General features: G+C 42.4%; 1 protein-coding gene across 1 annotated transcript in view; it reads left to right on the top strand.

Moving 5' to 3' along the window:
• The window catches only part of PI4K2A (phosphatidylinositol 4-kinase type 2 alpha), a 32858-nt gene extending 8018 nt beyond the window's left edge, over positions 1 to 24840 (top strand). Inside the window, exons 2-9 of the mRNA XM_045568702.1 lie at positions 852 to 1052; positions 5485 to 5616; positions 6327 to 6480; positions 15312 to 15373; positions 17688 to 17787; positions 18519 to 18652; positions 19314 to 19373; positions 22445 to 24840. Of these exons, the coding sequence (XP_045424658.1) occupies positions 852 to 1052; positions 5485 to 5616; positions 6327 to 6480; positions 15312 to 15373; positions 17688 to 17787; positions 18519 to 18652; positions 19314 to 19373; positions 22445 to 22606 (1005 nt within the window). The 3' untranslated portion in view covers positions 22607 to 24840. The remainder of the gene's footprint in view (positions 1 to 851; positions 1053 to 5484; positions 5617 to 6326; positions 6481 to 15311; positions 15374 to 17687; positions 17788 to 18518; positions 18653 to 19313; positions 19374 to 22444) is intronic.
• Positions 24841 to 25860: the final 1020 nt, after the last annotated feature.

The following is a 25860-nucleotide window of genomic DNA, read 5'->3' as shown; positions in this document are numbered from 1 at the left end:
CTGGGCATGGTGGCTCATGCCTACAATCCCAGAACTTTGGGAGACTGAGGAGGGAGGATTGCTTGAGGCCAGGTGTTCAAGACCAGCCTGGACAATATAGTGAGACTCCATCTCTACCAGAAAAAAAAAAAAATTAGCTGGACTTGGTGGCACCTTCTTTATTTCCTTTCAGTTGATAATTTTTTGAGCCTTTACATAATTGATGCAGAGCAACAGTATTCATGTTTGTACTTCGGAAGTTGGAGTTTGATGGTTTTAAATTTCTGGCATACTATATAAAGAAAGGTCCTGTAGGATACATAGGGCAGGAGTACATGCAAAAAAAGATAACATATGATCCATGGTAAGTTAATTCCTCACTTTTTGGGGAAAAGATTACTTTAGAACCCTTGACGTGTGCAGTATGACGTTACATCTTTTCTGGGAGGGCAGGAAGCAGCACTATATTGGCATAAGATTACTGCCAGTGACTCAAGATCTGCCACTGAATTGGCTTCTGTATCTTGCTCCTAGAAATGTAGAAATCCATTTACCTTGTTTGTTTGAAGCACAGAGTTAGAGGTAGGTACTTATATGAGGGAGGAGAGATGGAGAAGAGGAGTGAAGCAGCAAGGAAGAATGAGGAGACTTGGCATCATCTTTGGTCACAGTCCTTTCTACCAGCGGGTCTCTTAGCTGCACGCATGAGCTGGTGCCTTCCCCTTACAAGCTGGGGAGAAGTCTGTGTCTGACTGTGAGTAGGGATTGTCTGCCTGTGCTCTCTCATTTCCTTCTAGATTCCTGCTGACTTCGTCTGTGGGCTACTTTAATCAACTCACATGTCATATCCCCTTTTTCTTTTGTCTGTGTAGAAGATAATTGCTGTCTTCAAACCCAAGAATGAAGAGCCATATGGGCACCTTAATCCTAAGTGGACCAAGTGGCTGCAGAAGCTGTGCTGTCCCTGTTGCTTTGGCCGTGACTGCCTTGTCCTCAATCAGGGCTATCTCTCAGAGGCGGGGGCCAGCCTGGTGGACCAAAAACTGGAACTCAACATTGTACCCCGTACCAAGGTCAGTGACCCATCTCTAGGGAGCCTTACTGCCTGGCCAGAGTTTTCCCGGGATCTAACCCCTGTTTGTGGGACCTTGGGTCCAGTGAGGGGCCATTTATACCCTAAGTCTGGGATTCTCAACCTTTTTAGGGGAGGGTAGCAGGATTAGGCTCATGATTTGATTATCTGATAAAAACTCTCCTCAGAAGGATACATATATAATATTTGCATATAATTTCCAGAAATTTACAGACTTCTCATGCACATTTATGGACTCCCTTGGTCTTTGGATCCCTGGTAACCCCAAGCTGGTTACCCCTAGCTACTTTTGTGGCTTGCTCTCTTAGACTTCTGAGCAGTTCCAGGATTTCAATACAGGCTAGAATGGACTAGCTGATGTCAGCTAATCATTTAAGCAAGATCTGGCAAGGAGGACTTTAGGATGGGCTAAGTTTTAGAGTAAAGGTCTGTCCTGAACCCCTGCAGGGAACTGACATGGAATTTTTCTCATTTATCTTTATGCTGTAGAATTCTGAGACTTACCTGAACATACCACAATAGGGGTCCCAGATCCAGGCAAATTTATACTTAGAATGTATTTATACACACTTTGTATGTGTTATGGACTTAGATGAGGCCTTTCTCTTCTGAATTTTCTTGTGGGGGGAAAAAGATGAGGTCCTGATGAGGGGTCTGGACCTCCCCACCCTGCTCAATGTGCTCAAATACAGAATTGATTACATACAGTGTCAGGGAGCTTACTGACACCAGGTTAAGAACCTGTGCTACAGGGTGCTCCGTGAGACTTTCCAAGGGTTATGAGGGGAAGGAACCTGCTGGTCAGCATATGAACATTTAAGGACCCATAATCACCCACCGAGTATATGGCTACGTGGGGTTTAGTAGCAACTTAAGTAGAACTCTGATCTGATGCCCTGATGCTGCCAAGGTGTCTTCATAGCACTGGGTCTTAACCTTCTTTGAGAATCTGATAAAAGCTATAGGTCCTGTTTCCAGAAAAAGTACACATATTTGTAATCATTGTTTTGCATATAATTTTAGGGGAATGGTTCGTAGACCAGTTGCAGACCATCCTTTGATGCCCTAGGGACCTTGCCTATAGATTAAAACCCCTTTTATCAGGTTTAGATATTAGACTCTATGGGCAGAAAGATTGACCAGCACATAGGAACTTCCCTCCAAACCTGTTTTTTCTGTTTTCTCAGGGTATTTTAGAAGAAAATGTGACTATTGTGGGTATTCAACTGTGTCTACTCCTTTACCACTAAACATCAAACAATAAGCCGACTACAGGGTGTCCCAAAAGTCTGCTACAAAGGAAAATTTTTTAATGAATATTTTGTAAATAAAGGTACATTTAGCTACAATTTCCCATTTCCTTATGTACAACTTTTGGGACACCCTGTAATTTGCGAGCTCCTAGAAGTCAGAAACTTCTTGAGATTTTTCTTCTCCCATTCTCAGCCCCTAGCAAAGTGCTATACTTATAGTAAGCATTCATTAGGTACCAGCTGAATCAGTGAATGAATATCAAATCATGAGAAATAATACCAAAGATCCTCCAACTTCAGGTCTATGGAGAAAAAAATGTTGGGACCAGACTTGTAGCTCCCATTTCACATCTAATTCACTGCCCAGCTTTGTGCAGTTTGTTCCTTCCCTTCATGCTATAGTTTTCTCTCTGTATACAGGTAGTTAAACAGAACATTTTGAATGTCATGTATGGTAATTAATGCTTCTAAGTGACCTGTCTAACCTGAAATCCTCCTACTAGGCCCCTCCTTGACTCTAGAAACTTGAAAATACTCCTTGCTCATCACTCTGTAATTTTCTCCCTTTACTAGGCAAGTGGCAGACCGCTCTGGCCCTACGCCTGCCTGCTCTGCTGCGGCTTCCGGAGTGTGAGGCCTAAGAATCAGAGAGCTGGAGTTTGAATTCCGGCTGTGCAGCGTTTTATTTGTGTGACCTTTGGGCAAGTTACTTAACCCCCCTAGGCTCAGTTTCCTCACTGTAGAACTAGGGATATAAATAGTTGCTATTTTATAGCCTGCCCATCAAGATTACACAAGATAATCCACGTAAAGCACATAGCCCAGTGCCTGGCACAATGTAAACACTCCATACATATCAACCTGTGGTATTTTTATGAGCTGTTCCAATCTTTAGTGTTATCCCCACAATCCCGTTCTTCCCCATCTCTGGTCATCCTCTTGCCGTCTTAGAGAACCTTAATGAGGCCTAAAGATCTTTGGCATCAGAAAGTCAGCAACAACAACAATACATGTCTTCCATGAGACTGAGGTGAGGCAGAACTTGCAAGCTTAACATACAGCTGCTGGGGAATAGAAGGAGGACTCTCTCCCCTCCCTACCTCCCCCGCCCTGTGACAGGATTCTATCCAGTGGATCAGAGCATCTGTCACTATGGAAATGGGGCTCATGTTGTGATGGAGCTTCAAATAGTAAGGCTTAAATTCTCACTCACTGGCTGTCTCTGCTCTTTGTTCCTGTGAGGTTTCAGGTTATGATAATTTCATTAGTCATAGGGAAAACGTGGTTTATTGGGAAGAATGAGAAAATAAATCTGATGGGGGAAAATGTGGTTTATGGCTTGAGAGAGCCAGGGTTTTCGCTGCGGAAACTGGCAAGGCAGCCTTAAGAAAGCTCTTTTTCCTTCATTCCTATGCCTTAGTTTCTTGATTTGGATGACAGGAGTGCCTACGACAGTACCCTGTTAACACTGGATGGATAGATGGAGCGATGGATGGGAGGAAGTTGTTTTGTCTCTCAGGTTCATGGACAAAATAATTAGTTATTTACAGTGAATTTTGCATGGCCTATAAAAATAATTCTTAATATTTGATTTTAGGTATTTATATGCTAAAACCCACTTGTTGCTATCTCTGAAAGAAGCTTGTAACTCATTCATTCATTCAGTTAAATATTTAATGAGCATGTATGTGCCAGGTATTGTGTTAGGTGCTGAGGATGCCATGTAAATAAGATATTTTCTGCTTCCTCAAATCTCATTAGTTGTATTTTTTTATGTTATTTTTTTGAGACAGGGTCTTGCTCTCTTGACCCAGGCTAAAGTGCAGGTGGTGTCATCATAGCTCACCGCAACGTCAAACTCCTGGGCTCAAGTGATCTTCCTGCCTCAGCCTCCTGAGTAGCTGGGACTACAGGTGCATGCCACCACACCTAGCTGATTTTTCTATTTTTTTGTAGAGATGGGGTCTTGCTATGTTGCTCAGGTTGGTCTCAAACTAACTACTGGCCTCAGGCATGAGTCACTGCCTGTAATCCTAAGAGAAAAGTTAGGGATACACAAATGGATAATTACAAGACAATGTGATAAGTGTGATAACAGACGAATAAACAGATTATAGTGATGTCACTGCAACTTGACAGTCAAGTGTAATATTGATGGCTCATTAAAAAAATTGTTTTTGAATAGGCAATATGTACATCTAGTGCAGAAATCAGAAGACACAGACAGTAAACAGAGAAAAATAATTCTGACTCCCCCTACCCCTGTCTCCTGGCCACTCAGTTTCCTTCCTCAGAGGCAGCTACTATTACTAGTTTCTTGTGTAATATTTCAGATATTCTGTGCATAAATACAGCAATCCATTAAAAATGAAAACCAATTTTAATTTTTTTTTCTACAGAGTATTACAGGGGTACAAACGTTTTGGTTACATAAATTGCTTTTGTACAGTTTGAGGCAAAGTTATAAGTGTGCCCATCACCCAGATAGTGTACATTGTACCCGTTAGGTGTGAATTTACCCACCCCCTCCTCCCCCCTCCTATGTTTATTTTTTTGAATATGAATAATTGCAGAAAGTATAAAAAAAATTCAAAAGGAAATAAAAGGGTACAGCACAAATTGCCATTTGTTTTTATCTGTAGAGAAAATAGGCATTTGGCTTATTCTTTTAACCCAGGAAGTGACTGTGTTAGTCAATGTAATTCATGCTAGCTGCTGTAACGACCCCTGAATCTCTGGTTTAATACAATAGGAGTTTAGTTCTTGGTTATATCTGACTCATGTCAGTTAGGCAGCTCTCCTAGATCCCATGTCACTCATAATAGTAACAAAGGATCTGGGGTCCTTCCATGGTGTGGCTTTGCCATCTCAGAGCCATTCTTTTTCCAGCTCTACTGATTGGGGAATATGAACTAAGGATCAGGAGATTTTAGGGCCCAGGCCTAAAAGTGGTACATACCTTACCTTGTCAACATTCCATTGGCCTGAATTAGTTACCTTCCGTATTCTAGTTGCTAGGGAGGCCGAGAAATGCATTCATTCTCTGTGCCCTGGAAGAGGAACAGTACTGGCAAGCATCTAGCTATTTATTCTCTACCATAGTGGTCTGGTTCCTTAAGCTTGTCTCTAACCTTGGTATCTCTTCTTTTTCCACTATAGGTAGTATACCTAGCCAGTGAGACCTTCAATTATAGTGCCATTGACCGAGTGAAGTCCAGGGGCAAGCGGCTTGCACTAGAGAAAGTGCCAAAAGTTGGGCAGCGCTTTAACCGCATCGGGCTCCCACCAAAGGTATAGATGCACCTGTGGGACTTATCAAAGGTGATGATTTATAGTGCGTAGTAAGTGGTGCAGCAAGGTGCCTACAGACTCAAATATGGTCATATGAATGGCCTGCCCTGAGGCTCCTGTCATCCTCATTTCTGTCAAAGGACTAAGGTTTGGGGAATAATTTTCCAGAGAGTCGAAGCCTAACTTTCTCACTCTTCTGATCCATTTGGATAGTCGTCTTTTTTTTTTTTGAGATAGGGTCTCACTTTGTCACCCAAGCTGGAGTACAGGGGCACAATCATAGCTCATAGCAGTTCCAAACTCCTGGGCTCAAGCAATCCTCCTGACTCAGCCTTCTAAGTAGCTGGGACTATAGGCCCCCCACCACCGTGCCCAGCTAATTTTTTTATTTTTTATAGAGACAAGATCTCACTATGTTGTCCAGGCTGGTCTCAAACTCTTGGCCTTAAGCAATCCTCCTGCCTTGTCCTCCCAAAGTGCTAGGATTACAAGTGTGAGCCACTGTGCCCAGCCTGGATGGTATTCTTTAATTTAAATGGATGATCACAGTCATATCCGCTTTCTCCTGTATTTGCAAGGAAATGAAGATCTTGAAAAGTTTCCCTTCTCTGATGTGAACTCCACAGTCTACTTAGTGGGTTCCTGGCTTACTCCTGGGGTGTTTGGTCTTGGGCTGTAGGGAAATACCTTTGTTCTTTCCTTGGTTCCAGGTTGGTTCATTCCAACTCTTTGTTGAAGGCTACAAAGATGCAGACTACTGGCTACGGCGTTTTGAAGCAGAACCTCTCCCTGAGAACACTAACCGGCAACTACTGCTGCAATTTGAGCGGTTGGTGGTGCTGGATTACATCATCCGCAACACTGGTGAGCAACTGTGGGTGGTCCCATGCCCTGTGCCACACTATGCTGAGGCATGGGGGAGACCTGGAGGCTCGTAGGGCTTGGGATTCAGAGTGCCTTGTAAACGTGTTTTTTTCCCTAAGTCAGAGGGGTCATGCACATTTGGGGAGGGTCTCAGAGAATACTTTTTCGGGTTAAACTTTGTCTAGACATATCATGTGTAGTTATCAGAGGTGGTAAGGCCTGGAGTATATATATTTTATCTTAGCCTCTTTCCCAGACCCAGACAGAAGATACCTGGCTGTTCCAAAGTACTGTGAAGGATACTCTTGATCCTTAGTCATTCTTGTAGCATTAAGACCTATCACAGGACAATTTTGTCTTTAAGTTCTTGAGATGGATGCTTAGATTGTTGATATTTTTACAAAATTTTCCAGTGCAAGGCTGGGCACTGGTGGCTCATGCCTATAATCCTAGCAGTCTGGGAGGCCAAGGTAGGAGGACTGCTTGAGCTCAGGAGTTTGAGACCAGCCTGAGTAAGAACGAAACCCCGTCTCTACTATTCCTTTTTTTTTTTAGAGACAGAGTCTCACTCTGTTGCCTGGGCTAGGGTGCCATGGTGTCAGCCTAGCTCACAGCAACCTCAGACTCCTGGGCTCAAGCGATCCTACTGCCTCAGCCTCCCCAGTAGCTGGTACTACAGGCATGCACCACCATGCCCGGCTGATTTTTTTATATATATACTTTCAGTTGTCCAGTTAATTTCTTTCTATTTTTTTTTAGTAGAGATGGGGTCTCCCTCTTTCTCAGGCTGGTCTTGGACTCCTGACCTCGAGCGATCCTCCCGCCTTGGCCTCCCAGAGTGCTAGGATTACAGGCATGAGCCACTGCGCCCGGCCTGTTCTCTTAATTTTCTTCTCAGATTGTTCATTGTTAGTGTATAGAAATGCAACTGATTTTTGTGTCCTTTATATCCTGCCACTTTGCTGAATATTAGTTCTAATGAGTTTTTTTGATAAATGATTTGCAAATATTTCCTCCCATGGTAGAATCTTTAGGATTTTGTACATATGCAATAATATCATCTGCAGACAGAGTTAATATTACTCCTTCCTTTCCAATTTGGATGATTTTTCTTTCTTTCTCTTGCCTGATTGCTATGGCTAGGACTTTTAGTACTACGTTAAATAGAAGTGGTGAAAGCAGGCATCCTTGCCTTGTTTTTTTTTTTGAGACGAGGTCTCCCTCTTGCTCAGGCTGGTCTTGAACTCCTGAGCAAAAGCAACCCTCCCACCTCTGCTCTTCCTCACTTTTAAAGAACAATTTTGCTGGATATAGGATTCTTGGTTGATGGTTGTTTTGGTTTTTGGTTTTTTTTTTTCCTTTTTTTTTTTTTTGAGACAGAGTCTTGCTCTGTTGCCCGGGCTAGAGTGCCGTGGCGTCAGCCTAGTTCACAGCAACCTCAAACTCCTGGGCTCAAGTGATCCTCCTGCCTCAGCCTCCCGAGTAGCTGGGACTACAGGCGTGCACCACCACGCCCAGCTAATTTTTTCTATTTTCTTAGTAGAGATGGGTCTTGCTCTTGCTCAGGCTGGTCTCAAACTCCTGACCTCAGGTGATTCTCCTGCTTTGACCTCCCCGAGTGCTAGTATTAAAGGCATAAGCCGCTGTACCCAGCCTTTTTCCTTTCGTTTTAACACTTTGAATATATCAGCCCTTTGCTACCTGGTCTCCATAGTTTCTGATGAGAAATCTGTTGATAATCTTATTGAGTTGCTTCTCTCTGCTGCTTTTAAATTCTCTTTGGCTTTCTACAGTTTGATTATAATGCGTCTCAGTGTGGGTCTCTTTGAGTTCTTCCTGCCTAGAGTTATTTTTTTTTTCCTTTTTCTTGTTTTGTAGAGACAGACTCTCACTATGTTGCCCAGGCTGGTCTTAAGTGATCCTCCTGCCTCAGCCTCCTAAAGTGCTGGGATTACGTACGTGTGCCACTGTGCCCAGCCTCCACATTTTGTTTTCATTTTAGGTTTTTCTCTTTGTTAATATTTCTGTTTTGTTCTGACATCATTTTGTTGACTTTGTCCACATCTTCCTTTCATTCTTTGAGCATCTTTAAGATAGTGTTTTAAAGTCTTTGTGTGTGTATCTGCCATCAGTTCTTTTTCAGGGACAGTTTCTGTTCATGTTTTTCCTTTTAGTGGGTCATACTTTCCTGTTTCTTTTTATGCCTTGTGGTTTTTTGTTAAAAACTGGACATTTGAATCTAATAGTGTGGTAACTCTGAAAATCAGATTCTGTCCCCTTCCCAGTGTTTGCTATCTTTTGTTTTTGTTTTTTGTAACTATTGTGGGCTGTCTCTGTGCTGAAGATCAACCTGAGGTATAAACTTAAGGTCTTCTCAGGTCTTTCCAGAACCTATGCCTTCCCTTGGGCATGTGCAGTGAATTTCTAGTTTCCCCCATATATGTGGTTGCTTTTGAATGTCCTAGTCTTTAATATCTGGCTCCCAAGAGGGGAAGAGAACAAAGGGCTGGAGGGATTAAGAGGGCACTGAGCCTTTAAATTCCCTGGAGGTTACCTTAGCCAGTGAGGGAGTGGCTTACAACAGTGGCCGCTGCCCTCTTTGTTTGCATCTCTGTGTTCAGAAGCTGGCATCAATGATCAGAGCACATGTTTTTGCCCATGCTCCCTCCAGCTCTTCGCAAGCTGTTTTCCAGGACATGTGCACAGCTGCCTGCCACGTAGCTGAAAGGTGAGGGCGTCGGGTGGGTAGCGGCTAGTGGTGCCAAGAGACAACATTGACTAAAATTAACCATAAGTTACTGTCCAGTCTTTCCCGAGAAGTTGCAAGCCAGAGTTCCAAAGTAGTGACATCAAAAAGATTCTGCAGGTACAATTGTTGTCCAGGTTGGGAGACAGATTTTTGGTACTTCGTACTCCAGCACCTTCCCAGAATCCTCTCCCTGAGATCATTGATTTTTAGCCTTTCTCCTTTTCTAACGTATGCACTTAATTAAATTTCATCTTAAGCTTAGCTTAGGTACATCTTACAAGTTTTTTTCACTGTAATCAGTTCAAAATATTTTAAAATTTCACAGTGATTTTTTCTTTCATTTCTATATTTTTTCCCTATCTTTTTTTTATAGTTAAAATAATTTTTGGCTGCTTAGTATGGAAAATTTCAAAATACACCAAAGTAGAGAGAATGCTGTGGTAACCCGCCATGTACCTGGTACCACCTTCAATAGTTACTATGTAAGGCCTCACTTCCTGCTACCCCCATCCCCTACTGGGTTGTTTTAATGCAAATCTGAGACATTATTTCATAGTATCCATAAATGCTTCTTTATTTTAGTATAATCACTATCTAATGTCCCACCAGTGTTCACATTACCCCAGTTATCTCATAAAAAAATGGTTTTTATAAGTTGGTTTGTTGCAAGGTCCACATATTATATTTGGTTAATATGTTTCTTAACTATCTTTAATTTAGCAAAAGTTCCTCATTTTTTTTCTTGCCTTTTCTTTGTTGAAAAAACTGATATATGCCCTATAGAATTTCCACATTGTGGATTTGGGACCCTCAATTCCCTATATTTCCTGTAAATTGATTACTAGGTCTAAAGGCTTGATCAAATTCAGGTTTGAAGTTTTAAAAATTTTTATTTGACATAATTTCAGACTGACAAATATTAGAAGGATGGTATAAATAATTCCCACGCATTGTCAGGTTTCTCCTAAATGTTAACATCATACTGTTAGGGTGGAAAGCCTAGTAGGTGCTCACAGTGCACGTGGAGAAAGATTTCTCATGCAGAGATTAAGATACAAAAGTAAAAGAAGTTTACTTTATCTTCTCCATAGGATAGAGAGAATGAGAGAGTGAAAGAGAAAGAGGAAGAAGGGGAGGACAGCAGGGAGATGGCATGACATCCTAAAGAAAGAGGAGGGGGTACCAGCATTGAAGCCAAGTGGCTTACTGATTTTAAGGGGGACGAAGAGAAAAAAAAAATAGTGATGGCTGTCAGTTGATAACAAAAGCAGGAGCAGGATGTCAAAGTGCAAGAATTGGATTCCTGTCTTTCCTTGGAGAAGGGATTATCACCAGAAATGTGACTCTGCCCTCAAGATATGGCTGAGGCTTAGAGCTTGTTCTCCTGCCATTTACTGAGGTACTCTGTAAAAGCAGATTCTCAAAAAAACAATTTTAAAGAGAAAGATTTACATCTCTTTTCTGTCCATTCAGCTCTTTACAGAAGTTGTGCAAAACTGAACTCCTTCAGGGTGCCTATTAGTGAGGGAACTCATAGGATTGATCTTTAACTGTTGCTGGGGGAATTGTAGATATTTTCTTGTAATTTTTGCAAGGCCGCCCCTTTCACTTACCATATTTGCTTTATTAATCCTCCCCATACGTATATATTTTTTCCTGAACCATTTAAAAGTTAAGTTCCAGACATACAGCCTCTTTATCCCTAAATACTTGTATGTATTTATTTCCTCAAAATGAGGACATTCTCTTATATGAATTGTATAGCTAGAAGAAATTCAGGAAAATAACAAAATCAATGCCATTATCTCCTGACCATATTCAGATTTTGCCAATTTTCCTCATGATGTCCTTTATTGCAAAATAAAAATTTGGGTCACATGTTACATTCAGTTGTTATTATCTCAGTTTTTTTTTCTTCAATCTGGAACAATTTCTGAATCTTGCATGACATTGACATTTTTGAAGAACAGAGGCTAGTAATTTTTAGAATGTTGCTTAATATGGGTTTGTCTGTTTCTTTGTGATTAGATTCACGTTATGCATTTTTTGGCAGAATTACTACAGAAGTGGAGTTATTTTCCTGATGCACTGTATCAGGAAACACCTAATATCCTATTACTGGTGATAATAATTTTGGTCACATGGTTAATATGTTATCTGTTAAGATTTACTCTGTTACAAAGTTTGATTTGTCCCTTTTTTGTGGGGTCCCTTTACATACCTTGCAACTACATAAATATCCTGTTGTTCCTCAAACTTTCATTTACCAGTTTTGTATCTGTGGATGATTCTTGCCTGAGTGAATTATTAGTATGATGGGTGCCAAGTGGTGATTTTCCTCTAATTTCTTGTACATTTGTGTTCTTTCTTCCCCTTTTATTTATTTATATCAGTATGGTCTTATAGATTCTTATTTAATGAGTTCTGATCACTTTCTTTCATTATTTATTTTGGTGCTCAAATTGTCCCATATTTGGCCAGTAAAAACCTTTTCAGCCTTGCTTCTATATCCTTTTGACATGTCCTCATCAGTCTTTGAGCACTTCCGTACTTTCTGGCAAAATAAGATATCCCACATTTATCTTCTAATTTCAGCCCTGGAATCAGCCATTTCTCTAAGCCCTGGTTCCTCTTGTTGGAGAATGGTATTGAGAAGCCAAGATCTGGGTACTAGTTGTACTCATTGTTCCTGGGATATCATTGCTTCTAGGACCTCTTAGCAAACAGACCTAGAAAATATGTGTGTGTGTGTGTGTGTGTGTGTGTGTGTGTGTGTGTATTTGTAAACACAAATACATAGATCATTATCTGTTTCTGTATGTATCTCTATATTAAAAACCATGAATTCATACTAATACCTCCGTTTTCATCCTGATTCCACAGGGTTCATTCTAGCCTTTTCCCTTTCTATATTTGTCATTTCTTTCCTGAGAAGGAGAAACCTGGTTCTCATTACTCACAATTATTTACTTACTTGCTTAATCCTAAAATACTCAGAAAGTAGTTTTAGAATTTTTATCCTCTGTAGGGAGGAAAAAGTACTACCTGTAGCTAGAGCTCAAAATTTGTGAAACCATTGACGCTGCTCCCAATATCAGAATTACCTGAAAAACATTCCTTTCTTTTTGCAAGAATACTTTATACATATTCCTGTATATTTCCTCTTATATCTTATCATGAGGCACATAATGTCTGATTATCTCTTTTTGTAATAATAATACTCATTAGTGGGTTTGATTGTTTCCAGCTTGACCCATGTTACATATAGTTTCAAACCAACCTCTTACTCAGTGGTTTGGGCAGTCATTGATGAGTGTGTCTAGATCCATTATTTCATTGTTTTTGCATTATTAGCTGGAATTCTTCTAAGAAGACTTTTCCTCATTAACTATAATAAGATAGGATAAATAATTGATTCTTTTCCTTTGTTTATCAGTTTTCAGATTGAGTTAGTACTGGAACAAATATACAACGGTGACCAATGGATTTTATTTAAAATTTTTAAGAATATTCCCTGTCTAGGGCATTTGAAGAAAAAATAAAAAATTTAAATGAATCAAAAATTAATAAAAAGGAAAAAAAAAAGAAAAAAAATTTAAAAATACTTAAGTAAACATTTATAAGTATTGCTGGTATATCAGTTTGTTCCAGGCTTGTTTTATACATTTTTTGCCCCATACCTGGAATGAGCCAACTCTCCAAGGAGTACTGGTTCCTTTTAGTGCAAAATTTTAAGTATTTAGAGACTGTAGTCTGGGTTCTAGGGGTATTTGTTGCTACTGGGTTGTTCATTGCTTCTAGGCCTTTTCAGTGGACAGGTCTAGGAAATACTTTTTTTTTTTAAAGAGAGAAATACATGATAAATTTATATTAACACTTCTAATTCAGATTTAAGATAATATGATTTTTTACTTAACTTTTTTGATTTTATTTGTATCTTTTTTTCAGTTACACTATTTTCTTTCTTTTTTTTTTTTTTTTGAGACAGTGTGTCGCTTTGTTACCCTGGCTAGAGTGAGTGCCATGGCGTCAGCCTAGCTCACAGCAACCTCAAACTCCTGGGCTTAAGCGATCCTACTGCCTCAGCCTCCTGAGTAGCTGGGACTACAGGCATGTGCCACCATACCCGGCTAATTTTTTCTATATATATTTTAGTTGGCCAGATAATTTCTTTCTATTTTTAGTAGAGACGGGGGTCTCGCTCTTGCTCAGGCTGGTCTCGAACTCCTGACCTCGAGCGATCCGCCCGCCTCGGCCTCCCAGAGTGCTAGGATTACAGGCGTGAGCCACCACGCCCAGCCATCAGTTACACTATTTTCTAACAAGGTAATAATTTTCTTTATTCAAAAATATATACACAATAGCTTCAAAATACCAATACCTGTATTGTTACTCACAATGTGATTACTGGATACAGTTTAAGATTTCTCTGTAATTTTTGTCCTTATGGTATGTTCTTCTAGGGATATATATTCAATTCACAGTTTTTCCAAGTCACTGAATTATTTTCTTTGTGGTTGAGTCACTAATTTGTACATAATTAGGTTTTTCACTTTCATTCCATTTTTATTTTTTAGGGATTGCTTTTTACATTTTAATGTAGTTTTTAAAATAATTATATAAAACATTTAGATTCCAAAGCTGAAACTATAAAACAAGGTACAGTTAGAGAAGTCTCACTTCCATCCCTGTCCCCTCCAAACTATTCCATACTTCTCTCCCATGGGTAACCATGTTATTAGTATTTGTGCTGTCCTTTCATTGAAAAGAATTATATATATAAATGTAAAAGCATATAGGTTGTGTTTTGCAACCCCCCCGCATAAAAGGTAGCATACCATACACACTGTTCTCTGCACTTCGCTTTTTTCATCTAACAATACATTCTAGAGAATAGTCCATAGCAGTACACAGAGATTCAAAGAATATTTCTTAATTTCTATACAAAATAGGAATTTTCAATCACACAGTGGTCAGAGAATATATAATTTAATACTTTGAAATTTATTGAGATTTGCTTTATGGCTGAGATATGCTTTATGGTAGTCAATTTTTATAAATGCTTTTTGTGTGTTTGAGAGGTATATATGTTGCAGTTGTTAGGTGCAACTTTCTCTATAAGTCAGTTAGGTTAAGTCTGTTAATTGTCATGTTCAAATCTTCTCTGTTCTTTTTTTTTTTCTAGTCATCAGTCCAAGAGGTATATTATTAATAACATTTCCCATCATGGATGTGGTTTTGTCTATTTCTCTTTACTTATGTTGAGACTGTGATATTAGGTGCATACAAATTTGGAAGTAGTATGTCTTCCTGCTGAGTTTCACCTTGTAACAGTTTCCATTTAATTTTTGTATTACATGTCTTTTATCATCTTTTTATTAATGCTTTCAACCTCTCTATATTTCTATACTTTTAGATATATCACCTGTAAGCAGCAGGTAGTTGGGTTTTATTTATCCAGTGAGACAACTGTTAGATTTTAATTAGCGCATTTAGTTCACTTAGCTATAATGTAATATTTACTTATAATGGATTTTTTTTTTTTTTTTTTTTTTTTTTTTTGAGACAGAGTCTCACTCTCTTGCCTGGGGTAGAGTGCCATGGCGTCAACCTAGCTCACAGCAACCTCAAACTCCTGGGCTCAAGTGATCCTCGTGCCTCAGCCTCCCGGGTAGCTGGGACTACAGGCACACGCCACCATGCCCCGCTAATTTTTTCTATTTTTAGTTGTTTGGCTAATTTCTTTCTATTTTTAGTTGATACGGGGTCTCACTCTTGCTCAGGCTGGTCTTGAACTCCTGAGCTCAAGGAATCCCCCCACCTTGGCCTCCCAGAGTGCTAGGATTACAGGCGTGAGCCACCGTGCCTGGCCGGCCCCCCATTTGTTTTTGAGACAGGGTCTTACTCTGTTGCCCAGGCTGGAGTGCAGTGGTATCATCAGAGCTCACTACAACCTTGAACTCCTGGGCTTAAGCAATCCTCCTGCCTCAGCCTCCCAAGTAGCTGGGACCACAGGTGCACGCCACCATGTCCAATTTGCCCTCGAAATATTTCCCTACTAACTTTATATTTCTGTTCACAGATCGAGGCAATGACAACTGGCTGATTAAATATGACTGTCCGATGGATAGTTCTAGCTCTCGGGTAAGAGGTTGATCTATATCTTGAGGAAGAGGATAAGGAGGAGTATCTGGTTAATATAGAATCACATAAAATGGTCAGAGACTTAGTAGGTCACATAAGAATCAGGGAAACATATTTTAAAATTAATAGGTTAATATTTGGTGTAGTTTTTCTCATTCTGTGTTTTAAGGAATATCCTACTGACTGATGTTAATAGGAGTAGCATGTAGAAAAGGTCAAGTAAGTTTGGAACATATTACATGCTCTGTTCCTTTCTTTGAGCTTCACATTGTGCAGTTGTATTGTAAAGGTCTGAGAAGTACTACAGTAAATGAACCAGCTCAATTGGCCAAGTGATTTCTATACATTTTTTTTTTTTTTTTTTTGAGACAGAGTCTCGCTCTGTTGCCCGGGCTAGAGTGCCATGGCATCAGCCCAGCTCACAGCAACCTCAAACTCCTGGGCTCAGGTGATCCTTCTGCCTCAGCCTCCCGAGTAGCTGGGACTACAGGCATGCACCACCATGCCCGGCTAATTTTTTTGTATATATATTTTAGTTGTTTGGCTAATTTCTTTCTATTTTTAGTAGAGACGGGGTCTCGCTCTTGCTCAGGCTGGTCTAGAACTCCTGAGCTCAAACGATCCACCCACCTCAGCCTCCCGGAGTGCTAGGATTACAGGCGTGAGCCACTGCGCCTGGCCGATTTCTATACATTTTTAACCATGAGATACTTTTCTTGGAGCAGACCACATTTCCACAGAGCATAAGTTTAGAAAAGCTGCTTCTGCAACTTTCTTTACTCTCTTATTTGTTTCATCCTCCACCGTACTTCTCTATCACTACCCCGTCTGCACATTTTAAAAAATTAGCAGGAAAGCTACCTGGAGGAGAGCGAGGTTGATTTTTATTTCTTATAAAAGTGTTTTTACTTTCTGTAATATTGGCTCTCAAATTTTGTGCCTGAATCATCTGAAGAGCTGTTAAAAATAGTACAGAGGACAGGCACGGTGGCTCATGCCTTAATCCTAGCACTCTGGGAGACTGAGGCAGGAGGATTGCTTGAGCTCAGGAGTTTGAGACCAGCCTGAGCAAGAGCGAGATCCTAAAAATAGAAAAATTAGCTGGGTGTTGTGGTGCTCGCCTGTAGTCCCAGCTACTTGGGAGGCTGAGGCAGTACAACTGCTTGAGCCCAGGAGTTTGAGGTTGCTGTGAGCTAGGCTGATACTGTGGCACTCTCTACCCAGGGTAATAGAGTGAGACTCTGTCTCAAAAAAAAAAAAAGTACAAAGTACAGATTCTTCAGGACTTTCCCCCCGAAATTGATTTATCACATCTGAGGTAAAACTCAGGATTTCATACTTTTAATAAGGTATTCCAGGAGATTCTTTTTTTTTTTTTTTTTTGAGACAGTCTCACTCTGTCGCCTGGGCTAGAGCGCAGTGGCAGCAGCCTAGCTCACAGCAACCTCAAACTGCTAGGCTCAAGCAGTCGTACTGCCTCTGCCTCCCAAGTAGCTGGGACTACAGGCATGCACCACCATGCCTGGCTAATTTTTTATGTATATATTTTTAGTTGTCCAGCTAATTTCTTTGTATTTTTTTAGTAGAAGATGGGGTCTCGCTCTTGCTCAGGCTGGTCTTGAACTCCTGATCTCAAATGATCTACCTGCCTTGGCCTCCCAGAGCGCTAGGATTGCAGGCGTGAGCCACCACGCCTGGCCTATTCCAGGAGATTCTGAGGCAGTCAGGAAGTGTCTCTGACGTGGGCTGTCACAAGTGATATGCCCATTCTTTTTACATTCAGCTCTTGTCCGTTTCCTTTTTATGTATCACTGAAGCAGGAGAGCAGACTCTCTTGTGCAAGAGCAGCCAACTGTTATCTTCCATGGTTCTGTTTTCCCACTGGAAAATGTGGTCATCACCAGTGAAGTAACATCTGAGTCAAGGTCCACACACAAAGACCTTGGCCAACTGATAGGGATTTTCTTTCTCCTTTTCTGCTCTCAGATTCTCATTGCCTTTCCCTAACAGGAATGGCTTACAGTTATCTTTGTTATTGTCATTATGCTTCTTACCAAGGACTGTGGCAACTCGTGGGGAAGGACACCTTTTCTAAGATGAGAATGGGACTCTGAGAACCTTGAACAAGCCAGGTCAGAGGTGCCATAAATGTACTAAGTTAAGATAACAATATGGAAACCAGTTCAGAGGGTAGCTCAAAATAAGTCGATTAAGGATTGGTGTCTGAGGAGGTGGGGATGGGTTGCTTTGCTACTACTTTAAAGGGCCTGATGCAGATGGGATCCTTCAGTAATTAGTCTTTCCCTGCTCTCAGGACACAGACTGGGTGGTGGTGAAGGAGCCAGTCATCAAGGTGGCTGCCATAGACAATGGGCTGGCCTTCCCGCTGAAGCATCCTGACTCCTGGAGGGCATGTAAGTCTCAAGACCATTGTGGTTTGGCACTTCCCTTGCTTGTTTTCTCACTGTGCAACGGAAATAATAATACCTCAATCATGGGATTGTTCTGGGAATTAATGAAATGAAGCAGCTCAGGCACGTTAACACAATGGCCAATACATGGCATCTGTTCCATAGTGTAAGCTATTATGCTGACTTTTGCCTTATATAATTCCTATTAGAAGCGTAAAGGTGATTAGAAATTAGAACTATAAAGATGAGTTTTCTCATCTCCACTTTGCATTCTTTTCATTCTTTCTGTGGACTGTCTTTTCATACTTTATTCTATTTGTGTCTCTATCTTCTTGTTGACATTTGTTACCCTATTATAACTGAGAAACTTTTGGAAAGAGAGAGAAATACAAGGAGGAAGTCACTAGCCCCTTCTGTGGCACTAGTTTCCCTTTTCAAAAGGACCATCTCAATGTCTGGGTGGCAAGTTGTTGCTTCTAGTTAGTCTTGCATCTTGAAAGGTCATGTGATACCTGGGAAAGAGATCTGGGATTAGGCAGATCTGAGTTTGAATCCTGGTTCCTCTACTTACTAGCTGTGTAACCTTTATGGTTAAGAGCACTTGGAAGTTTTTGTTTCTGTTGTACATCTGGGAAGAGGGGTTTTCCCTTTGAAAGTGTCTTGATGGGTAGAGGGCACAGATCGGCAGGGAATTTTCCAATACCAGCTTTGCTTTTGGCCTTTCTTCTTTTCAGATCCTTTTTACTGGGCTTGGTTGCCCCAGGCAAAAGTCCCATTCTCTCAGGAGATCAAAGATCTGATTCTTCCAAAGATATCAGACCCTAACTTCGTCAAGGACTTGGAGGAGGACCTATATGAACTCTTCAAGGTTAGCCCTGGGAACCTCAGTCTTATTACCATACAGAAGAAGGAATTGCTCATGGTTTTTCTAGTTGGTCCTGACACAAGCCAGGAGAAAATGGCTAATACCCTTCTGACTTGAGTTAGCCAGGGAAGACCAAGATTTCCACATGTGGGCAGCAGGACCTGGTTTGGATGGGTTTGAAAGAAATGGGCAGCCGATGAACTGGGCATGGCAGTGTGCACCTGTAATCTCAGCTACTCAGGAGGATCACTTGAGCCCAGGAGTTTAAGACCAGTCTGGGCAATGTAGCAAGACTCCATCTCCATCAATAGATAGATAGCCAGCCAGACATATGGATAGACAGATAGATAGATAGACAGACAGATGGCAGCTGTGATGGATCACACTGTGTGTGTGTCCTGTGCATCATGTGACTGCATTGTATCCACAGGGCTCTCATTTTCAAATGGAACAGTGGAGCCTGCAGTTTGAGACATAGAACAAGATAGCTGCTTTCTGTGTCCCCATCTGTAAAACAAGGAATGCTTAGTGGGGTAGTTGACTTCACCAAGCCTCATAAGCCTCATGTAGGTTTTCTTTATTAGAAAGTTTCTATCTGGGAGAGAAAATGGGTTCATGTGAGACATTCACACAGGTCCCATCTCCTTCTGCCCTTCTTTTGCAGAAAGATCCTGGTTTCGACAGGGGCCAATTCCATAAGCAGATTGCTGTCATGCGGGGACAGGTAAGCCTCCGACATCTTCCTGTTGTCTTTTTGGCTGCTCTCTGGGAGGGTCACATGCTCATGTTGAGCAAATATGTAAAGCTTGTCTTTTACACCCTTTTCAGTCTGTGCCATACATATTTGTGACTCTGCTCTAATGCCCGGAAAAGGAAGGGTAGCCCTCCTAAAATCTCCCACCTCTTCCATGGTATATCCAGTGTTTGGTGAAGCACTTACTATATGCTCATCTCTGTCCCAGCTTCTAGATAATTCATTGGTAAATAAATCAGTGCTTCTTGTCCTCAAGTTGCTCGAGGCAGGCTGTATACTTTGGTGGTTAAGATCAGGATTCTGCAGTTAGACTGCACTACTTAAAACTCTGGCTTTGGGCAAGAACCTTTGTTTCCTTGTTTATAAAATAGGATAGTAATAATGCTTTGCACAGGTTAGAGGACTGCATGAGATAATGCATATCAAGCATTTAGTAAAATACAATGCCTACACTCAGATATTGACTATAGTTATAATTTTATTGTTACAAGTACAAGTTATATTATTCCTTCTCCAGGAATAAAGAAACCCAGGGCATTGTTGATCTTCCAAAGCACAGTAAAGAGCGTGCTTGGAAAATGGTTCTAAACTTTGTAGGGCACTGGTATCATATTTATCACTTTGAAGTCTTCTTGGAGCTGGGATGGTTTAGTGATTAAGGACACAAACTGTAGTCAGAGTGCCTAGGTTTGAAACCTGGCTCTGCCATTTGCTACCTGTGAGGTCTTGGGCAAATTACTTAACCTCTTCTTCCTTTCGTTTCTCCGTTTGTAACATGGGATTAATAATAATACCTGCCTCATAGGGTTATTATCAGATAAATGATTTGAAACAGTTGGAGTAGTACCTGGTGTATTGAAGTACTCAATTCATACTGGCCATTATGATTATGATTTCATATACAGAAATGTCAGCTTCTCACATCTTTAAAGAACAAGAGGGTCTTCCCAACCATAATTATATATACATTTTACTTCTTTCTACCATTTAGCTAAAAACTTCTGATGAGAACACCTCTTGGGTTTGCTGAACCCATTTTTCCCTGGAAATGAGATGGACAAAGGTTTTAAGAGCTACAGTTATTATAGTTGTCTGAATACCAGTAATGTTCTGTTCTTACATTTCCCAAGTGGGAATGTAAGGGCCCAATTAGGCTAGGGGAGTTTTTGGAAACCTTAAAAGCCACATGATGTACTCTAGTATTATGGAACTCAGCATAAAGAAATAAACTTGTTTCTCCAGCTTATATAGGCTGTGCCTCTGTCCATATTGCACTGTTTTCTCTAATTCCTTCCCAAGTCAGTTCCTTGCTAACACCATAGCAACCGTCCTCCCATTATACCCAGTTAGGGCCAGTATCCAGGGTGGCAAAATGTAAGGGAAATTGCGGGGGAGTGCAATTTTATCTTTCTTTTCCATCTTGTACTCTTCATGTCTTCAGAGGGGCTTTTGGGCATCTTATAATCTAGAGCGCCTACCTCCCAACACCTTAAGGTTCCATGAGCATCAGCTCCTCCCAACATGCAGGTGGCCAGTGTATCATTCACTTTCTTGTCTACCATTTATACACCAAAGTGAAATGAGCCTCTGCCCTACAGAAATCTGACATAGCACTGGGAAAAGAGGTCAGAAACCTATCTACCTAGTTGAGCTGTAATCACAAAGTGCCCTGAGCTGAAGGGGGAGAGTGAAGAGGCCCCACAGGCACAGAAAGGCTTTAACCTGCAGTTAGATAAAGAATTTAGCATCTAAGAGAAAGCTGCTTTAAAATAACATTTTCAAAGATGTTATTTATTGTGTGGCATTATGTGCCTGCTACAAATTTTTCGTCAACTTTTTAATTTGAAAATTTTCAAACCTCAGTAAAGTCGAGAGAATGGGATCTCTTCCTAGACTCACCAGTTGTTACATTTAGCCACATTTGCTTTATGTCCTATCTCTATATATTATCCATCTATCTATCTGAATAAATCCTATCTCTATACATCTATATAATTTCTCTCTCCCTAGATTTTTTTTGCCAAATCTTTTGAAAGTAAGTTGTAGACAATTTGATATTTTACCCCAGATAGTCCAGAATGCATGAGAGACGGCTTCTAACCCAGAAAACCAAAGGAAGCACAGGAAGACCCAGCGAGGGCAGGTTTAACAAATTGCCACACTAGAAAAAAAGTTTTTTCCTTGGGGCCATGGTGTTTTATTATGAAAATGGAATGAAAACTTCAAAAACAAAATGATCCTTTCTAATTTAATGAAAAATGTTATTTTTTATTATTTTCTGTGCATGAGTTACAGGGGGCCACCCATCACATAACACGTATGCCACAGCATGGCAGCGTGAGTTGCCCTTCTCCTCAGCCTGCAGAGCAGAGTAGCTGGGACTACAGGCACGTACCAACACACCCAGCTAATTTTTCTATTTTTAGTAGAGAACGGGGTCTTGCTCTTGCTCAGGCTGATCTTGAACTCCTGAGCTCAAGTGATCCTCCCAACCTCAGCCTCCTAGAGTGCTAGGATTACAGGCGTGAGCCACCATGCTGGCCCCCCTTAAATGATTAACTAACTAAATTATATCATTTTCACCGTTACAAGTAATACTGCATTATATTTTTTGAAACTAAAGGTTTTAAGCATATCTGTGATTGTTCCCTTAAAAATGGAATTGCTGAGTCAGAGGGTCTGTTCATTTTTACGCTTTTCTTGTCAACTTGCCTATCTAAGAGTGTCCCACATCCCGGCCCCACAGCCATGGGGCCTGTTTCTTTGAATTCTCTCCGACTCTGAATTGTTGTCTTCTAACTGGAAGGGCAAAGAATAGGAGGCATTTGTTTTCATTTGTATTTTTAAAATCACCAAAGAGGTTTCCATTTTCTGTTACTGCCCATTTCTACTTTTGTAAATAGCCTATTTATGTGATTTTTCTATTGGTGTGGTTTCTTCTAACTGATTTAGAGGAGCGCTCTGTCTACTGGTCTCCTTTAGAGGCAGACCTGAAATGCCTAGGCCTCTCTCCCTCACCCATATCCTTTTTCCCACTGCAGATCCTAAACCTGACCCAGGCCCTGAAAGATAACAAGAGTCCCCTGCACCTCGTCCAGATGCCACCCGTGATTGTCGAGACAGCCCGTTCCCACCAGCGGTCTGCTAGCGAGTCCTACACACAGAGCTTTCAGAGTCGGAAGCCCTTCTTTTCATGGTGGTAGCCTGAGGCCGGCAAAGGAAATACTGTCTGAGACTGGTGGAAGGAAGCCTGGAGAGTGGGTGCAGGGAACGCCAGAGAGCAGCGCCTTCAGGAGCCCTCCCGCTCTGCTCACCACCCTCTCAGGGCTTCCCCACCCACAGGGAGAAGCACAATCAGGGACAGTGAGTGCTCCCGGGCCCTTCCGAGTGCAGGAGGGAGGGAGAGCATCTCCCTTCCCGCGTCTCCTGGTGGCAGGCTGGGAAAGTCCCTTCCCTCCCTGACACCCTGCTCTGTTGCAATTCCCTATTATATTCTGCATCAGAAAAACAGACAAATAAATTTAAATGCTTGTAGCAGAACCCCAGGTCCTCTCATGTCAGACACCTTTCATCCAGGCCTAAATTTGCATAGACCCAGACATTTGGGTGCCTTGCAGTTGCTCACTTCCATGAACCAAGGCTGTGTCTGAGGGCAGCTGGGTGATTTGCAGTGCTGGGACAGACAGAAGCCACATCTTTTCTTTGGGTTTTTGCCAAGCCTTCTTCCCTTTCTCCTCCCACCAGTGCTGTAGGCTGGCTACAGGCCTCCAAACACAGTTCTCATGGTGGGGAGGCTTTTGGTCTACACTTCCCAGCAGTTCTGTACATGATCATACAGAACCTCTCTGCCCTCTGCTGTCCTGCAGTTTGCCTGTCACTCAGGCAGAGGCAGGGGGAGCTGGTCTTAGCCTTTATATTTCCATAGGAAGTTGACTCCCAGCTCTTAAAAGTGATCCACATGGCCTAAGTTTGTGCCAGGAGCTATAACTGGTCTATGGGTGAACTCATCCTAGCCTTGCTTCCTGAGTTTTTGGTCCAGTCCTCTAATTTGTTCCTATTGTTTTAAATATATTTTTTCCCCAACTCTTTTGTCTTAGGATTTCAGTTCAGGTTCTCGAGTGTGGGTCTCTGTGAGGGTTCTGGGGTGAGTCTTGGCTCGTAAGAGGACAGGAGAGTCTTTGGCCTTCTTTGTATGCTGCCACTGCTGCTTGGTGGAAGTAACAGGATGTATATTCTGCCTCCTGATTGGTGGTTTCCCTTCACTCCCTGACTTCTTGTCCTGGGCCAGTTTCTCCACGGCTTCCTGAGAATAGTGGGGCCCAAAGGAGAGAGGCCTTCAAGCTGCCCCAGTGCCTGCCCAGCTCCGTGTGCATCTCCGTGCTTCTATGTGTCTTTTCCCGCAGCTTCCCCCTGCCAGGTGTTCAAGCCCTTTCTACACCAAAGCAAAGAATGGCCTCAGGAGGGAGTAAAAAGGGTGCCATCTGTGGCCAAGGGGCAGCCGTGTTCATGCCCTGTGCTACTGGACGCTTCAAGATTCTGGCACCTTGCGACTGGTCAATCAGCCTTGGAAAGAAATTATCTTGAAGGTTTGAAAAACAACCAAAGAAAGAGAGTAAGGACTGGCTGTGTGTCTTCTGCTTGCCTGGCTCCTGCTGTCCAAGAGGCAGAGCAGAGATGTGCAGCCCTTTGTCAACTGGCCAGGTTGGTCTCCTTCTAGTCCAGCTGCCAGGAGGCAGCTTGTGCCGGGCTTCCACCCAGCTGACAGGAAGAGTCTCTGAGGGCTGGATGTGCAGGCCCTGGGGGCAAAGGCGCAGCTTCCCTGCCTGCCCCAGCCCTGACAATCCCATCCAGCCCACCTGGACTCGCCCCAGGAACTACGTTTGAGAGAATACCTGCCTCCTGACCGCAGGAGCCAGCAGGAGACCCAGGTGTGCATAGCTCTCCATACACGTCTTTACACAAACCTGTTGGCAAAGCTCCCTGCCTGGTGCTCCAGAGAGCCTGAGGAGTCTAAGGAGGAGCCTGGCTGCCTCACTCCACCACGCCAAATCTGCACATTGTCCTGATCCAGACCAGCTCTGTACTCAGAAGGTAAATTGGGTCCAATGGAAGAGGGAGCCGGTCCCGGGCCCAGCGGGCTAGAGTGCGGGGCGTCCTTTCTTGGCCTGTCTCCACTCTGCCTTGAAGCCTGCGCTCAGGTTGCCTTGAATGTGGACTTCGGGAGGGCCAGGGGCCCAGAGTGCCAGGGTGGGCTTCTGGGTGGCACTCACGGAACGGCTGTCTCTCTGCCAGCCACAGGCCCTGCCCCCAGCATCAGGGAGTAGAGGCTGGGCTGTGAGAGTGCTGCTGCCCTCTGTGTTGTTCTAATGCACTGTAGAAATTGTATGTAATGTATTTAAAACAATGCAAATGTATGAATAACAAATCCAGTTCTGACCGTTTTGGGTCTGGTTTCTTTGGGGAAAGGAAGATGAAGGTATTACAGATGCAGTTTTAAGGACAAAGCCCTTAAAAGGAGTTGCTGAGACATGGTTCCTGGGGCTGTTTCTCTCTAGAAGAGGAAGGAAGATACAGGTCCTCATTTCCAAAGTCCCAGTGCTCTGGAAACCAAAAGTGTTTTCATAACTCATTTGACACCAAAACCTGACCTGAACCTACACTGATGTGAAGGTACTGGTAACCGTTATGTATCCTTCTCAGTGTGAATGTTTGTTGCAGAAATGTTACTCTGTTTTATGAGATGCTCCCCTACTAGGGATTATGCAGTAATTTCCCTGACTACTCACTGAAAGCCAAGAAAATTCTGAATTCAAAAATCATCTAGCTCCAAGGGTTTGGGATAAGAAACGTAGACCCACACTTAAGTGACAGAGGGCACCCCTGCCCTGCGTGTGTATCACTGCCCCACTTTGAACCCCGTTCTCTGAGTGATGGGTAATCAAGCAGATAGGGTGGGTGGGAGGGAGAAGAACGCTGAGGAGCAACAGTAGACCGCTTCTGAGGTGAAACCAGAACAGCAGGAAAACCCTTACCCCTAGGGATTGCAGGCCATGGGAAACCCAGGATAGTGCAGGTGCCTTATGCATCACTGTCTAGCTGCCGCCCCACCACAGTACGGTCGGCCCCTAAGGATGAAGAAGCCATCTGAGGAGCTGGCACCCACTGGTGTGACTGCAGATTCAGCCAACCCAAGGACCAGTGCCCACTGTGCAGGACTTACCTTTCTTCTTTCCTGTGGGTCAGGACTGCTGTGGAGACCCTCTGACCTCTCCTCCGATCCGACAGCCCCTAGAAAAGGAGTCTGCGGCACAGGGGCTCTGAGCTTAGGGGGATGAAAAGCAGAGGCCAGCCCTGATTCTCCTTCCTGGGAACACCCCTGCCCCTGCCCGCTGCCCCACTCTGTTTTAGGATCCTCCTCTTCTGTGACAGACTCACACAGTTCTTGATGCAAATGTTT

Source organism: Lemur catta, chromosome 14 (genome assembly GCF_020740605.2).
Source record: "Lemur catta isolate mLemCat1 chromosome 14, mLemCat1.pri, whole genome shotgun sequence".
In the NCBI taxonomy this organism is placed as follows: Eukaryota; Metazoa; Chordata; class Mammalia; order Primates; family Lemuridae; genus Lemur; species Lemur catta.
This window is presented reverse-complemented; position numbering and strand designations above follow the sequence as displayed.